At 42.8% G+C, this 17,344-nt stretch overlaps 2 protein-coding genes across 5 annotated transcripts in view; both read left to right on the top strand.

The window, feature by feature from the left end:
• LOC139542564 (pleckstrin homology domain-containing family G member 4B-like) overlaps positions 1-9,260 on the top strand; it is a 28,708-nt gene extending 19,448 nt beyond the window's left edge. The window contains exons 9-24 of one of the 4 annotated variants that reach the window (XM_071348148.1): positions 1,039-1,137; positions 1,221-1,372; positions 1,771-1,909; positions 2,071-2,193; positions 2,343-2,537; positions 2,708-3,657; positions 3,783-4,032; positions 4,186-4,275; positions 4,386-4,610; positions 4,791-4,961; positions 5,198-5,375; positions 5,603-5,719; positions 5,824-6,078; positions 6,732-6,979; positions 7,103-7,196; positions 7,309-9,260. In XM_071348148.1, coding sequence (XP_071204249.1) covers positions 1,039-1,137; positions 1,221-1,372; positions 1,771-1,909; positions 2,071-2,193; positions 2,343-2,537; positions 2,708-3,657; positions 3,783-4,032; positions 4,186-4,275; positions 4,386-4,610; positions 4,791-4,961; positions 5,198-5,375; positions 5,603-5,719; positions 5,824-6,078; positions 6,732-6,979; positions 7,103-7,180 — 3,270 coding nt within the window. In that variant the 3' untranslated portion in view covers positions 7,181-7,196; positions 7,309-9,260. The remainder of the gene's footprint in view (positions 1-1,038; positions 1,138-1,220; positions 1,373-1,770; positions 1,910-2,070; positions 2,194-2,342; positions 2,538-2,707; positions 3,658-3,782; positions 4,033-4,185; positions 4,276-4,385; positions 4,611-4,790; positions 4,962-5,197; positions 5,376-5,602; positions 5,720-5,823; positions 6,079-6,731; positions 6,980-7,102; positions 7,197-7,308) is intronic. The other 3 variants (XM_071348149.1, XM_071348150.1, XM_071348151.1) reach the window with 3 other exon arrangements.
• A 232-nt stretch (positions 9,261-9,492) lies between these two features.
• On the top strand, positions 9,493-17,312 carry tgm2a (transglutaminase 2, C polypeptide A). Its single transcript, XM_071348153.1, has 13 exons — positions 9,493-9,624; positions 9,994-10,176; positions 11,105-11,332; positions 11,427-11,545; positions 11,693-11,821; positions 11,935-12,112; positions 13,729-13,858; positions 13,954-14,057; positions 14,541-14,783; positions 14,873-15,148; positions 15,245-15,405; positions 16,440-16,576; positions 16,846-17,312. Exons 1-13 carry the CDS (start codon positions 9,615-9,617, stop codon positions 16,991-16,993), a joined length of 2,046 nt encoding a protein of 681 aa, XP_071204254.1. The 5' UTR covers positions 9,493-9,614; the 3' UTR covers positions 16,994-17,312.
• Positions 17,313-17,344: the final 32 nt, after the last annotated feature.

The raw sequence follows: 17,344 nt of genomic DNA on the forward strand, positions 1-17,344 counted from the left end.
TGGCTGCAGCTCCAGCAGGTAGGTCCCTAGAGGACACCCTGCCCTACAGCCACCAGGACTGGCTGCAGCTCCATCAGGTAGACCCCTAGAGGACACCCTGCCCTACAGCCACCCTGACTGGCTGCAGCTCCATCAGGTAGACCCCTAGAGGACACCCTGCCCTACAGCCACCAGGACTGGCTGCAGGTCCATCAGGTAGACCCCTAGAGGACAGCCTGCCCTACAGCCACCCGGACTGGCTGCAGCTCCATCAGGTAGACCCCTAGAGGACAGCCTGCCCTACAGCCACCCTGACTGGCTGCAGCTCCATCAGGTAGGCCCCTAGAGGACACCCTGCCCTACAGCCACCAGGACTGGCTGCAGCTCCATCAGGTAGACCCCTAGAGGACACCCTGCCCTACAGCCACCCGGACTGGCTGCAACTCCATCAGGTAGACCCTTAGAGGACACCCTGCTGTCACGATCATCGTATTGTGAAAGAGAGGACCAAGGCGCAGCGTGATATAAATACATTCTTCTCTTTATTAGAAGAAGACGAAACGAACACTAATACAAACTAGACAAAACAATAAACCGACGAACGTGAAGCTATGATAAACAAAAGTGCAGACACAGGCAACTTAGACATAGACAATTACCCACAACCTACCTAATGACTATGGCTGCCTAAATATGGCTCCCAATCAGAGACAACGATAGACAGCTGTCTCTAATTGAGAACCAATCTAGGCAACCATAGACTTACATAAACACCTACACTGAACACAACCCCATGAACTCTACAAACACCCCCTAGACAATACAAACACCCTAGACGAGACAAAAACACACAAACATCCCCCATGTCACACCCTGACCTAACTAAAATAATAAAGAAAAACAAAGATAACTAAGGCCAGGGCGTGACACCTGCCCTACAGCCACCCGGACTGGCTGCAACTCCATCATGTGGGACAGTTAGAGCAGTAGACAGACACTAGAGAACTCTTGTTTGTTGTTTTGCTTTGATGTCTGATGAACAGTACATTTGTCTTTCAGAAACTTCATCCCTTCATGTCAGATCTCCAGGAGGCTTCAGGTTTGCTACTGAAGGCCATCAGAAAACTAGAGGGAGGTCGTAAGATTGACAAAGTGCAGGTAATGAATTTAACCTGGACTTTGACGACACTATATTACTGAAAATATGTTGGATTGGAAACCCATCTCTCCATGTGTGGCAGGATGTACAGAGGTGTATTCTAGAACAGAGAACGCTGATGAAGGATGTTCTGGAGGACAGCCGGTTGGTCGCTCTGCAAAGGGAGGGCGGAGCCATGCTGTCCAGGCTGAGGAGGGAGAGTGACCTCAGATACTCTCACTGTGAGGATTACAGGTATACTTTTATATTTTTTATTTATTGAACCTTTATTTAACTGGACAAGTCAGTTAAGAACGAATTCTTATTTACAATGACGGCCTACCCCGGCCAAACTCGGACGACGCTGGGCCAATTTTGTGCCGCCCTATGGGACTCCCAATCACGGCCGGATGTGATACAGCCTGGATTTGAACCAGGGCAGTCCCTGGTTAAAATCCAGGCTGTATCACATCCGGCCGTGATTGGGAGTCCCATAGTGACACCTCTTGCACTGAGATGCAGTGCCTTAGACCGCTGCGCCACTCGGGAGACCACTACCTGTCACTGTTTAGTATGGCTGTGCCAATTGAGAGGCTCCTTCACAAAATTATTATCAATGTATTATTCCCTTGACCTCTGACCTCTCTGTACAGTGATGCTGTAGACTCTGTGACCAGTATGTACAACCATGTAGAAGAGCAAGCCCATATGCTGGTGCAAAGATCCAACATGTCCCTGGAGCACCTTGAATACCTACTTCAACTCAGAGAAATGGAGGGCCACTTCTCTAAGGTACATTCAGAGGCTCCTCATATACATAATGTATACCCGTTATGTAAGGTTCATCCAGGGGCTGTTTTTGTAAGAACGATTGCATGATGATAACTAACTGACTATATGACTACCCCATGTTTTGGGGGTATAACATTTTTATAATCCTCCTCCTCATGTAGATCAGGCAATGGTTTGATGCCGAAGGGGAACGGCGGTTGCTGGAGGCAGAATCGGTGGATGACTCCAAAGAAAAGGTTGCACATACTCTCCAGAGTTTCAGAGCATTCCTTTCTGAAGCCAATGTAAGTCCAACTTTCTCCATTCATTCTCTCTCCACCACACCACGGCAAAGGGTTGACACTGTTTCATACTTGTTTCATTGGAATCTACTTGGACAAGGAGGAATGGAAGTGCCCATGAAAGTCATTTTTACTATCTTACTATCTTTTAGGAGCAGAAGCACCAGGCTATGGTTCTGGTGACAGAGGCAGAGAAGATCCAGGGCCCATCTTCATACCCTGAGACTGAGGTGTTCAGGACCATGGTGTGCACTTTCAAGTCTGGCCTGGCTGACTCCCTCTCACGGGCAGAGAGGTGCTCCAGTGAGCTGGAGACTATGGTTTCTGTGTGCAGCTTCTGTGAACAGGTTGGTGGGATGGGTTTTTCCACAATTGCTGTTTACATCTCATATATAGCATATCATATTGATGTTGACATGTTGTAGGAATATAGGAAAAAGTAATGAAGCTTGAATGACTATCGCCTCTCAATGCTTCTTTCAGGTTTTTTAATAGGTATTCTGCCTCTTTCTTCCAGGCTACTGAACTGGCCAAAGACTGCAGACAATACCTGGGCCAGGAGCAGGTTGGCAGACACCCAGAGACGGATGATATCTCTACACTCCAGATGTACCAGGAGAGCTTTGTTCAGTTCTCCCCAGATCGCTTCCAGGAGGTGAAGGCCCAGGCGTGTGCTCTGAGGGGCTCCAGAGGCATGCGGGTGTGGAACGTAGCCTGGCTCAAGTGTCAGGAGGTTAGGCAGCAACTGGAGGAGAGACTACAGGATGTGGAGAGGGCCTTGCGGAACACAGGCTCCTGGTATGAACAACATAGACATGGTGAGGATCAGGCCACAGCACAGACAGTGACTCATCATGATAGAGCTCTGTTACTGCCCAGACCTGGTCCACCACACTGGTACAATCCCCCAACAGGCTCTATGGTGGAAAGGTATCATGGGATCTTGGAGAGCAGGAACAACTCTGTGACCTGCTATAATATCAACTTCAAGCCTCAGAATAACAGACCTTGTAAAGGGTCAAAGGCCACCACCGTGCCGGCCTCTCCCTGTATCAAATCCATTAGGAGAGCGGAGAGGGATCCCAGCAGGAGAGAGGCCTGTCGAGGGAGGAGTGGAGAGGCCGCCACCCTTGCAGACTCACAGACGGTGGGCTGTGAGTGGTTCCCGTGGAAACGTGGGGGCCTGGGCCGGTCCATGAGCGAGGACTCGTGTGCAATCGCCATGTCCAGTCAGTCTGAGGCTCGGATCCAGACACAGTCCTGCTCCCACGGGCAACCCTCCTGCCGGATCCTGCAGGCTGCTCAGAAGTTCCAGATCTCACGGCATGGCAGCTTCTGCTCAGCAGTGTCCTGTAGTGGCCAAGAGAGGGCAGAGAAGGCCTCTTCAAGGAATACTAGCTCATCAGTGAGAAGGTGTGAGGGAACAACATCTCTGGCAAGTCCAGAGGAGAACGCTGGCAGTGTTATGTGAGTTACTTATTGTATTTTTATCCTTCTGTGCTTTTTCTGTCTCTAAGCTTGCACTGCAGTGGCAGAGGTACATTACAGTATTGCATTATTTTTGTTGTTGGTGTAACTTTATATCTCTGTAGGAAGCTGCAGAGGATCATGGAGGAACTGCTGTTAACAGAAAGGGAGTATGTGCGTTCCCTGGGCTACATCCTGATGCATTACCTCCCCCTACTGGAGAGGACTGACGTGCCCCAGGACCTGCGGGGCAAACGTGGAGTGATATTTGGAAACCTGGAGAAGCTGTATGACTTCCACGGCCATTTCTTCCTCAGGGAGCTGGAGGCCTGTCAGACAGAACCCTTAGGAGTGGCTCGTTGCTTCCTAAGATACGTGAGTTACAGTTCACCTGCTCATGTCTCTTAATTCACATTTTCTACATGTTAAGCTTGAGTTCTATAACTCTGTTGATTTGTTGAATTTGCTACTGAAGTTGATACCTTGAATATTCCTGTTGTGACTGTAAACTCTCCCCCCTATATCCAGAGAGAAAGTTTAGGCCTTTATGCTCTCTACAGTAAGAACAAGCCTCAGTCAGATGCCTTAATCCTTCACCATCGCCATGACATCTTCAAGGTGAGGCACTCCCATCAATGCTCAATGTCAAGGATCAATGGTCAATTCCTATCAATGCTCTCTCCATCCCTCCTGTGACCAATTCTCTGTGCCATCTCCTCCCACTCCAGAGGAAGCAGCAGGAGCTGGGGGACCACATGGACCTGTCCTCCTACCTGCTGAGGCCCATCCAGAGGATCAGTAAGTACAGCCTGCTGCTGCAGGACATGCTGGGGGTATGTGGGCCTCAGAGAGACAGGGACAGGGAAGAGCTCCAGGCTGCAGCCGATGTGATCCGCTTCCAGATGCGTCATGGCAATGACCTCCTCACCATGGACGCCATCCAGGACTGTGACGTAAGTTTACCAACCAAATCATAACAATCTCCAAAATAATGTGTAACTTATGAACAGCTGTCTAAATGTGAGGGCAATGTGGGCGTATAAGGGGAAAATGATCGCCTATTACTGTATAAACACTATCAAGGATTTTCAGGAAAAACATGGATGTCTTTTTCTCCACTCCTACCCCTCCAGGTGAATCTGAAGGAGCAGGGCCAGCTGATTCGCCAGGATGAGTTCATCGTGTTCTTCAGAAAGAAGAAGTGCTTCCGCCATATCTTCCTCTTCCAGGATCTCATTCTCTTCAGCAAGACGAAGAAGACAGATGTGGGCAATGATGTGTACATCTACAAACAGTCTTTCAAAGTGTGTATACAATATAAAGACATGTTTTACATGAACAACCGTAAAGGACCCCATTTTCAGAATAAATACTTTGTATTGTTTTCATTGTTCAACCAAAATAATGCAATCTTACCGGCCTTTATGTTTGCGAAACAAAGACCAAATCATCCAGCCCTTATGTTGAAATTGCTAACAGAAAGCAGTGTTTATTTAGCCTTTCTTTCTTTTGTCTTTCTTTCACTTCTGTTTCTGTCTAGACGTCTGATATCGGGATGACACATAACTCTGGAGAGAGTGGTCTGTGTTTTGAGATCTGGATCCGTAGGAGGAAGTCCCAAGACACGTACACTCTGAAGGCTGACAGGGCAGAGGTGAAGAGGTCTTGGACCAGAGACCTGGAGCAGATTCTCTGGGAACAAGCTGCCTACAGCAGAGGTTAATCCTCCATTCTGTATATGCCCTGTCAATCGCTATTCATGGGCTTTTATGAACTGTCTACTTCAAATGTGATTTTTAAGTCATAGACTTTATTTGTTTGTTCCTCTAGCCGACCTCAGTGTCTGTAATTATTGATATATTTTTTGGGGGGGGTGTAATTGTGAACAAATACATCTTACTGATGTTTTGGTAAAATGTGTTAGAGTGTGTTTGGTGTGTTGTAGACCTGCGGATGCAGGAGAGGGTGTTCAATGGGATGGGGAGGAAACCTTTCATGGACATCCAGCCTAGTGAGGCTGCAATCTGTGACAGGGCTGTCAACTGTGTCCTGCTAGGAAGAGGTAATGTATAAAGTCCACAGCCAAGTCCCAAGTCCCATACCCATGAACTAACAACACAAATGCGTGATGTACTCACTGAATGAATTGTCTCTTTCCTTTGTCAGCCCCGGTGCCGTCTTGTCTACAAACAGATCTTGAATATCTCCGGCCCAACTCCATTGGTTCAGGCAGTAGTGCATCTACCTCCTGCAGCCACTCATCTTCCTCCTCTGGACGAGGTTCTTTACCTCCGGTTGGTTACCCTGGCAACCAGACACAAGGTGGGGAGGCCAATCATATTGTTCATTCTTTCCCGGCAACTGTGACGGAAGAGGACCTCAGTAATCATCATAATCACCAGAAACAAAACCTTCATCTCAGTGAGTTTTCTTGTTCTTGGATGGTACATGATGACTACAGACTAAAACTAACAGACATACAGAACTTTACTCTTGATACATTGGCTTGCAAAAGTATTCACCCACTTTGGAATTTTTCCTATTTTGTTGCCTTATAACCTGGAATTAAAATAGATGTTTGGGGGGTTTGTATCATTTGATTTACACAACATGCCTACCACTTTGAAGATGCAAAATATTTTTTCTTGTGAAACACAGCTTTTCAGAACAGGAGTATATATACTGAGATCATGTGACAGATCATGTGACACTTAGATTGGACACAGGTGGACTTTATTTAACAAATTATGTGACTGAAGGTAATTGGTTGCACCAGATCTTATGTAGGGGCTTCATAGCAAAGGGGGTGAATACATATGCAGGCACCACTTTTCCGTTTTTATTTTTAAGTTATTTTTAAGTTATTTTTTTCATTTCACTTCATCAATTTGGACTATTTTGTGTATGTCCGTTACATGAAATCCAAATAAAAATCTATTTAAATTACAGGTTGTAATACAACAAAATAGGAAAAACACCAAGGGGATGAATACTTTTGCAAGGCACTGTATGTGCAAGCATGTGTCTAAACCTGAGTGATGCCATATCTACATACCTTTCTGTTGATATTCCAGTGGGCTGCACAGATTCGTCAGGTGAGAGTACCAGTGTGTTCATAAGCTCGGAACGCAGCTGCCTCTCTGCTATTGGTGGAGAGGTGGAGGACTCCTCATCTGTTACGTCCCAGAGTTCCCAGTCCCATGTCAGCCAGAGAACAGCAGCACCCAGCCTCAAAAAGAACAGCTCACCTGCTACCATCAGGAAGAAGCCCTCCATCTCTCCCAAACCACCAGTGCTGGCTGCTCCACAGAGCCTGCAAAAGGTGTGGTGAAATGATGTGATCAAGCCAGTAATTGGATCTAATTGTAAACCTTCATAAAAAATCCACTGCACTCTTTCAAATGTATGAATTTAGTTACATTATGTATATTCCATCTCTATGAAGATCAAAGAAAACCGACGGCCAGTACTTTCTTCACAGGGCAAAGAAATGGTTGCTATAGGAAAATCAACAGAAGTTTAACCTGTGGATTCAACGGGTGAGTTGAAACCAAATACAGTACTTTTCATTGCCATGTACGGGGCATAGATGTGCAATGTAGTCATTTAACTTATTATGGGATTGATTTTCTCCCTGATGGTTTCATCCAGTCAGATTGATGGTGCAGCCTACTGAGAACGTCCTGTGGATCTCTGAGGAGTGATGATGGAGTGCAGTCAAGCTGACCATCCTGGCATGAAGAAGGTTTGAATTAAAAACGCTTTTGATAACAGATATAGTAACTAAGACCTCTAGTTGACAAGCACTGGAGAGAAAGTCACTTTTGTTTTTAAAAGAGCTACTGTATCTGGAATATTCTAGCTGAAATATCATGAAAATGAACACCTGATGAACTGTGGTTAGCTTAAAAGGTGTCCATTCATCTGATAATACTACTTGAACAACCACTTCTTTATCAGCTACTGCTTTAACTGAATGACTATGCGTTTGACATCATTGGCTCATAGAACTGACTTCCCTTTTTCTTGTAATATGATTGAAATCTCAGCTATGAATTTCAATGTTGCAAATTTCTTTGGAACTGACACATCCTTCCCATGTGATGTTGACTCTCTTGATTACCAGATTTTTACACATATTTAACACTGTTTATAATAACAATGTAGACATTGTCAAACAACTGGCGAAAGAAACAACAGTCTTGTCCCCATCAGTTTTCTCTGCAGGTTCAGGGCAACTTGTCAGTGGCATGCTTAGACATGATTTGCTACCCAGACAGGTAAATAGATTTGGGATCAATTATCCAGGGTCAAAATAAGCCCACTGACAGGTGGGAAGAGAAGCAGCAATATACATAGGCCGTGATTCAATCCAATCGCAGATTTGGACAATGCACCATTTAAGGTAATTTCGGATTGAGCCAACATATGCAGCGTTTACCGTGAATGTGGCCTCTGTGAACACGGGAATATTGCTTATAAAACGTGCATTGCGGAGAGATTGCGATCAGATTGAACCCCGGCCTTAATCTATTTTTTCCATTTGGACAGAAAGCTCTGTGAATATAATCTCTGGAAAGTGCGAACACCACTAACTGGCAATTATGTAAGGGTCCGTCTGGCATCATCAGAAGCCACCAATTTCTGACTGACTATTATCCGGTTCAGTCAACATTTCATTTTACAATACTGTCATTATAAAATATGTACATTATTGACTTCTTTCTTTTCTTTTATTAGAAAAATGAATGAGCAACTTTGCTTCCTTTTTAAATGTCAATATGGTATGACATTCTTTGAATCCACTGTTACCAATGTTAGTTTTGTTCATTGTACACATTTCCCTTTTTCTTTTTTTTGTTATGTTTTTTATATCCTGCTCAATGCAATGATTCTCACTGCAAGCTATTTGATCAATGCCATTTTTGTAGACAATTGAGGACTTTTGCCTGTATTTCTCCAGCAGCTTGTTTGAACTGCAGCTTACCCTTATGTTGTGCAATTAGAAGAAATGGGAACAACTTCCTTCACTGGAAAATGAAACTTGCCACCTCAAAAGGTCATAGGTCATGACTAAACCTTGTGACCTGACTGACCGAGTATAGTCCTTTTGGTCAACACATAGCTATCGGTTAAACTGTCTGTATCAGATAATTAATAACACTGTTGTGTAGGCAAGTGGTTCCCAACTCCGGTCCTCCAGTACCTCCAACAGCAGACATTTTTATTGTAGTCCCGGACAAGCACACCTGATTTAGCTTGTCAACTAATCATCAGGCCCTCAATGAGTTGAATCAGTACTGTATGTTTGTCTGGGGCTACAACACAAATGTGTGCTGTTGTTGGTATTTCAGGACCAGAGTTGGGAACCAGTGGTGTAGGCTACCCTGCTGAACTGAACGCTCCTCTACCAGCTCCCTTCCACTGTCCTGAAAAGTCAAACATGGGTTAACTGCAGTGTCAGTGCACAGAACATGAGTATAAAAATGAAGCATTGAGATATTATTTATTTAAATGTGGGTTGTCATTTAATTATAACCTCTGTCTATGATATTAATATATGTTACAAAAAACAATAATGACATAAAAGGTTTATGCAAAAATGTGTTTGTTGTTATTTTATCTGAAGATTAGTAGAAAACTGTTGTAAAGTATTTATAGACCTCCATGCAAGTGTCAGGTCTGTGTGAGTCATTGTTACATATAGCAAGTTATACCATAGGCTGAATTTACAAACCTGCAGTTCACAATTCCATCTTTATGTAATGCAAGCCACATTTAATAATTTTGGGGAAGGAACAACGTGACTAAAACAGCTTCAAGGGGGATGTGGCCTCACAGACAACGTGGTCATATTACACATGCTACAAATATCCCTGGGCTGACATTACAGCCAGAACATCATAAAGCATACGTTCTAACGGCCCGACCAGGAACACCCGGCATTATCTAAAGTAATGGATCAAGGTAAAATAACAACGTTTCTTTAGTGTGTATCTATGTTGTATAGATAAATCCAAATATACTGTGGTTCTTCAAAGTCTTTGTCTGTGTTTTACTCATGGAAGCCCTCCAAGTTTGACAGGTTGGTGTACAGGTTGTTAAACAATTGAAATTACATATTTTGGCTAAGAAATACCATCAGCAGAAAATAAACTTGACATTTGGGAACCTGTTGCTGATTAACATAGATTAATAAGTAATATAAGAGTTTGAAAGGGATACAAATCACTGCTTGTTAGTAATCCACATTTTTACCTGTTAAACTATACATTATTACTTAGGAAAATGGTCTTGATGATATTGAAATGTGTTTTTAATTGACTTATTTCACAGCCTTGGATATAGAGCGATGTGATTTGGAGAGTAGGATCAACAATACTACTCACCACACTGACCAGAATGGGCTTGACCGGCTGATAGTTAGAAGGGGCCTGCCCTTCACCATCACTTTGCACCTCAGATCTGGGAGTCAGTTCCAAGCAGGCGTCAGCACCTTCAGGCTCATAGTAGAGATAGGTACAGTACTGTGGACACGATACAAAGACCTCATTAGGATTGGAACATTCAGTATTTTGTCAGAAAAGCTGTATGTATATGAATTTACATTTACAGTGGGGTCTGAAATGATTGACACCCTTGATAAAGATGAGCAAAAATGATATAATAAATCCTTCTAATATTTCAAGTTGGCCATTTTATTTATAGGATTCATATTAAAATTAGCAATGGCCATCTCAATCTCCGGACTTGAAACCTATTGAACACCTGTGGTTTGAATTGAAGAAGGCAGTCCATAAGAGCAGACGAAGGATATCAAGGATCTGGAAAGATTCTGTAATAAAGTCCTAAAAGATTCAGTTGATAAAGTCCTCAAACCTTCCCAATGTGTTCTCCAACTCATAAAACAATTTAGAAACAGGCTCAGTGCCATTATCCCCGCAAGGTAAGGTATTGAAAGGGATTGAAAACTAGGGTGTCAATCATTTTTACACCTACCTTTTTGAGAAAAAAAGTATTTATTGTTAAACAAAATCTCTTTCTCTAGCAATTCTCTCAGCAGTCTTAGTATAAAATCATATAATTTCCTAATTTATTTTAGCATACAATACAGCTCAGTATTTGTATGATTTATTATATAATTTTTGCTCATCTTTATCAAGGGTGTCAATAATTTCGGACCCCACTGTAAATGTAAATTCATATACATTAATGTAAATTCACATACATACAGTTTTGCTGACAAAATACAGAATTTTCAAGCAAGGATTCTCCAACTATGTGTCAAAATCCTCTTTCTTGTGCTTTTTGAGGTGGAATGACACAAGTGTCAATAATTTCAGACCCTACTGAATGTCTACGGCATCATCTCTTCGATTTCTCTTTTCCTCAGTGTCTACAGGTGACTTGTCCTAAAGGCTTAATTCTAATTTATGTCTTTCAACAGGGCCGTTACCTAAAGAGCAATCAGGCACCAAGTCTACCTTCAGCCTGACTGACTCTGCATCAAAGACAGCCTGGAGTGCGTCCACTACTAGTCCCCCTGGGAATGTAGTCTCTCTGTCTGTGTCCTCCCCTCCTGATGTCCCCATTGGACTGTACTCCTTGACCTTGGACCAGGGCCAGAAGGTCAAACTGGGGGAGTTTGTACTGCTGTTCAATCCCTGGTGTGCCAGTAAGTCAGAGTGTTTCTTTGCACTATCATTAGACCAGGGAGCTCTGTAACAGATCTCGTCTGTAATCTGCTTGTCTATTTTTCTTGGCTACAGAGGATGCAGTATACATGGAGGAAGAGAGAGATAGGCAGGAGTATGTGTTATCCCAGGCTGGTCTCATCTACAAAGGCACAACAAAACGAATCAAAGCTTCCCCATGGACATTTGGCCAGGTATGTTGTGGTGCTTCCACAGAATAATACATTATATAATGTACATGTAGCATACATAATTGGAATCTGAATTAGTTGAACTATGTACAGTATGACAAGCCAGGATGAATGTATATTTATCCCTGTCTTCCGGTTCTCCCTCTGTAGTTTGAACCTGGGATGCTGGACATCTGTCTGAAACTCCTGGATGAGAATCCTAAATACTCGTCTGATGCCGATGCAGACTGTTCTGGAAGGAGAAACCCAGTTTATGTGACTAGGGTGATCAGTGCCATGGTAAGTGTGAGCACTGAAGTACCAGGATGTGGCTGTGCTCAGACTAAACATCAGGCACTATTGACTGCAATACATCAATATAAGAAAGTAATGATTTTATCCTTGTGTATCAGATCAACAGTAATGATGACAAAGGTGTGCTAGTGGGGAACTGGTCAGGTGACTATGATGATGGTGTGAGACCCTCTCACTGGACAGACAGTGTTGCCATACTACATCAGTGGGCTGATAACTGCTGCCAGAGGGTTCGCTATGGCCAGTGTTGGGTGTTTGCTGCAGTAGCATGCACAGGTAAAAGCAAAATAACTTTGTTCAGTTCCAATGCATCTACATTGTAGAATAATAGTGAAGACATCAAGACTATGAAATAACACATATGGAATTATGTAGTAACCAAAAAAGTGTTAAACAAATCAAAATATATTTTTGATTCTTCAAAGTAGCTACCCTTTACCTTGATGACAGCTTTGCACACTCTTGGCATTCTCTCAACCAGCTTCACTTGGAATGCTTTTCCAAAAGTCTTGAAGGAGTTCCCACATATGCTGAGCACTTGATGGCTGCTTTTCCTTCACTCTGCGGTCCAACTCATCCCAAACCATCTCAATTGGGTTGAGGTTCGGTGATTGTGGAGGCCAGGTCATCTGATGCAGCACTCCACTCTCCTTCTTGGTGAAATAGCCCTAACACAGCCTGGAAGTGTGTTGGGTCATGATAGTCCCACTAAGTGCAAACCAGACGAGATGGTGTATCTGAATGCTGTGGTAGCCATGGAGGTTAAGTATGCCTTGAATTCTAAATAAATCCCTGACAGTGTCACCTCCTCCTCCATGCTTCACGGTGGGAACCACACTTGCCGAGATCATCCAATCACATACTCTGCGTCTCACAAAGACACGACAGTTGGAAACAAAAATCTAAAATTTGGACCGGTCTAATGTCCATTGCTCATGTTTCTAGGCCCTAACAAGTCTCTTCTTATTGGTGTCCTTTAGTAGTGGTTTCTTTGCAGCAATTCGACCATGAAGGCCTGATTCACGCAGTCTCCTCTGAACAGTTGATGTTGAGATGTGTCTGTTACTTGAACTCTGCAGCAGAGGTAACTCTAGGTCTTCCTTTCCTGTGGCGGTCCTCATGAAAGCCAGTTTCATCACAACGCTTGATGTTTTTTGCGACTGCACTTGAAGAAACGTTCTTGAAATGATCCGTATTGACTGACCTTCATGTCTTAAAGTAATTATCTTTGCTTGTTTGAGCTGTTCTTGCCATAATATGGACTTGGTCTTTTACCAAATAGGGCTATATTCTGTATACCACCACTACCCTGTCACAACACAACCGATTGGCTCAAATGCATTAAGAAGGAAAGAAATTCCACAAATTAACTTTTAACAAGGCACACTTGTTAATTGAAATGCATTCCAGGTGACTACCTCATGAAGCTGGTTGAGAGAATTCCAAGAGTGTGCAAAGCTGTCATCAAGGCAAAGGGTGGCTACTTTGAAGAATCTAAATTCTAAAATACATTTTGATTTGTTTAACACTTTTTTGGTTACTACATGATTCCATATGTGTTATTTCATAGATTTGATGTCTTCCTTATTATTCTACAATGTAGAAAATAATTTAAAAAAAGAAAAACCCTGCAATGAGTAGGTGTGTCCAAACTTTTGATTGGTACTGTACATAAAATAGTGAATGTATATATTTGTCTTGAAGCTGCAAGTACTAGAACACATATTTTGTCTGGTTATGAGGCAAACCCTTTAACAAGATGATTTATAGTGCATGGCTTCAATGGAAACTGTCAGGACTGTAATCTGCAGCTACTTGTAATATCTTCAGTGCTTTTCTTTAAGTGCCAAGTGATAGGAAGGTGCTGATGTGTGACTTCTTCTGTCCATAAGTTTCTCGTGCTCTGGGTATCCCGTGTCGAGTGGTTACTAACTTTGGATCCGCTCATGACACGAACAGCAACCTACTGATTGAGTTCCTGTATGATGAGGATGGAAATGATATATCTGATGATTCAGTATGGTGAGAATAATACTCTAAGCGCTACTGAAACAAAAATGCTCTATATGATTGTGAAACAATGTTACAATGTACCTGTATTATACACTTTGTCTCAGGAACTTCCACGTGTGGGTAGATAATTGGATGGCTCGTCCTGATCTTGATGCAGGCTATGATGGCTGGCAAGCAAGTGACCCCACACCACAAGAAAAGAGTGAAGGTGATCCTGCAAATGTTAATGCACAAAAGTTATATTTCAAGTCAGACACCACCGTGTGTATGAAAATGCTTCATAGATGAAGTTGGCACTATTATCATGGCCAACGCAAGTAATGAATTAACTCACACTCTAGACACAGGCCTCTTATGTGTCTTAGAATGCAATACTATCTGTGTGATATGCCTGTTACTAGGTATTAATCCACTCAGCTGGGAGTATCTAGGTCACTTGTCACACTATCTACATCAACTCATTCAATGCAAGGTGCAACCAGTTAAGATGCATGGTAGTCTGATGTAGGCCTATCTTCAGAGATGTCCAGAGACAATTGTTGAAAGGGAAACGTTTTATGATGTGTTACTTTACAATTTTCAATGCGTGGTAACATGATCACATTTTAAGTTTGAATTCAGTTGACAGCTTGTCAAGGAGGCAGTGCAGTACAACAACCCACTCCATGTCCTTGGTTATTCTATCTGACAGGAGTGTTCTGCTGTGGCCCTGTCCCTCTGAAAGCCATTAAAGAGGGGGAACTTAACCTGAAGTACGACGCCCCGTTTGTGTTTGCTGAGGTCAACGCTGACGTGGTCGAGTATGTGAAGCTGACCAATGGCAGGATGGTAAAGATGGGGGGATCGTCCATTGATGTGGGGCACTTTATTAGCACCAAGGCTGTGGGCAGTGACGAGAGGCACGACATCACACACCTATACAAGCACCCTGAAGGTAGGCCACATGTCTACAGGACACATAAAATCAGACTAGTCATTGTAAATCTGTGCTAGAGATGCATTATAACTTCTGGTGGCTTTCAGGTTCTTTGCAGGAGAGAGAGGTCTATGAGAGAGCCAAGCATCACAATGAGCTCCAGCAGAAAGGAGAGGAACCAGGCCTGAAGGTGAAGATCAAGGTGTCCCCTGACATGGACATTGGGGCGGATTTTGATGTGTTTGCAGTCGTCACAAACAACACAAAGGCTGACAAGACGTGTCGTGTTATGTTTTATGCCCGAATTGTGTCCTATGATGGCAAACCAGGTGCCAATTGTGGATTTATTGAAGACTTAACCATGGAGGTTCCCACTGGAAAAGGTCAGGTTTAATTCGTTTTACTTCGTGCCATCTACAGTATTAGCCAGAAACATGGAATGTATGTTTTTCCTGACCCTGCTGTCTTCTGATCTGTAGAGAAGCGCCTTCCCCTAAGACTGGAGTATGTTGACTATGGTGACACCATAACGTCAGATAGGCTGATTCAATTGGTTCTCATTGTCATCGAATCAAGTCCCAGGGAATTCCACAAGGCAAAGAGGACCATTGTGCTGGAGAACCCAGATATAGCCATTAAGGTATTGGTTATTTTCTTTACCAATTCTTTGTAGAAATTGGGATGTTAAATCAAATAATTCAAAATGTTTCCTTTCCTCAGATAAAGTTGATGACTTTTAGTGTAATATTTACACTACCGTTCAAAAGTTTGGGGTCAGCAAAAAAATGTGTCTATATAAACTGTGTTCTTTTACCCATCTTAATCTTTTCTTTTTATTGGCCAGTCTGAGATATGGCTTTTTCTTCGCAACTCAGCCTAGAAGGCCAGCATCCCGGAGTCGCCTCTTCACTGTTGATGTTGAGACTGGTGTTTTGAGGGTACTATTTAATGAAACTGCCAGTTGAGTACTTGTGAGGCGTCTGCTTCTCAAACTAGACACTCTAATGTAATTGTCCTCTTGCTCAGTTGTGCACCGGGGACTCCCACTCCTCTTTATATTCTAGTTAGAGCCAGTGTGTGCTGTTCTGTGAAGGGAGTAGTACACAGCATTGTACGAGATCTTCAGTTTCTTGGCAATTTCTCGCATGGAATAGCCTTCATTTCTCAGAACAAGAATAGACATGAGTTTCTGAAGAAAGTTCTTTGTTCCTAGGCATTTTGAGCCAGTAATCAAACCCACAAATTCTGATGCTTCAGATGCTCAACTAGTCTAATGGCCAGTTTTATTGCTTCTTTAATCAGAACAACAGTTTTCAGCTGTGCTAACATAATTGCAAAAGGGTTCTCTAATGACCAATTAGCCTTTTAAAATGATAAACTTGGATTAGCTAACCCAACGTGCCATTGGAACACAGGAGTGATGGTTGCTGATAATGGGCCTCTGCGCCTATGTAGATATTCCATTAAAAATCAGCCGTTTCCAGCTACAATAGTCATTTACAACATTAACAATGTCTGCACTGTATTTCTGATCAATTTGATGTTATTTTAATGGACAAAAAAATTGCTTTTCTTTCAAAAACAAGGACATTTCTAAGTGACCCCAAACTTTTGAACGGTAGTGTAGGTATTCAGAGAGGGTATAATCAGCATGTCTAACATGTTCTCCTGCAGCTCTTGGGAGAACCCAGAGTAAACCAGAAGCTGTCTGCACAAATCTCACTACAGAACCCTCTACCAGAACCCCTGCAGAACTGCTTCTTCAGTGTGATGGGAGCTGGCCTCACAGATGGAAAAATCCTCATACAGAAGTATACAAACAGTGCTGACACACTGGATCTGCTCAATATTAGCTTGATAGCTTTTTTAGCCACTAGTCAGCAAACAATCTCCAAATATGGTAGTACAGTACAGTTGTAGTACACTTGATTGTAAACTCGCTTCAAGGCCACATATCCTTCTCACATTGAAAAATAATAGAGCTCCTCTCATATAGCCTACCAGTGAACTCTGCTCTCTGCTTACGTCACTGTATCCATTCCCTCTCATGACCTTCCTGTTCTCTCTATTCTCCCTGCAGTGTTGGAACTGTGGGTCCAAAACAAGAGGCCAAGTACACAGTGGAATTCACACCTACTAGCATCAGGTCCAGGACCCTAATGGTAGACTTCGACAGTGACAAGCTGAGCAACATCAAGGGATACTTGAACATTGAGATAAAGGAATGAATAATATAACGGCCAACGACACTAATGGCATTATTTTTTTTTTTATAGATTTGCCACATTTCAATTGCACTTCCTTGCAGTATTTGATGACATCTGTACATTTGCTGCTGTAGCACTTAGATGAGCATTTCTAATTATTCCAGAAATACAAATATTCTATTTGTTTCACAGAAATGTGAATAACCTTTTTACATAATTTGTAAATGCTGTGAAAGTCCATTGTTTTACATCAGATAGCACAACAAATCTGTCTGCACTGAATCAGAGACAAGTGTTGTGTAGAAGTAAAGCCACCTGTCAGAAGACGTTGGTAAAAATATCAACAGACTCAGTGTATTAATGTCACATTAG

The sequence above is a fragment of the Salvelinus alpinus genome, chromosome 17 (assembly GCF_045679555.1).
Source record: "Salvelinus alpinus chromosome 17, SLU_Salpinus.1, whole genome shotgun sequence".
Taxonomy (NCBI): Eukaryota; Metazoa; Chordata; class Actinopteri; order Salmoniformes; family Salmonidae; genus Salvelinus; species Salvelinus alpinus.

Bases quoted from the DNA above. Each gene is read 5' to 3' on its own strand.
- tgm2a (XM_071348153.1), top strand. The intron at 12,113-13,728 runs GTAAAAGCAAAA...TCTGTCCATAAG, and splicing joins TGCTGCAGTAGCATGCACAG to TTTCTCGTGCTCTGGGTATC. The intron at 14,784-14,872 runs GTAGGCCACATG...GGTGGCTTTCAG, and splicing joins CCTATACAAGCACCCTGAAG to GTTCTTTGCAGGAGAGAGAG.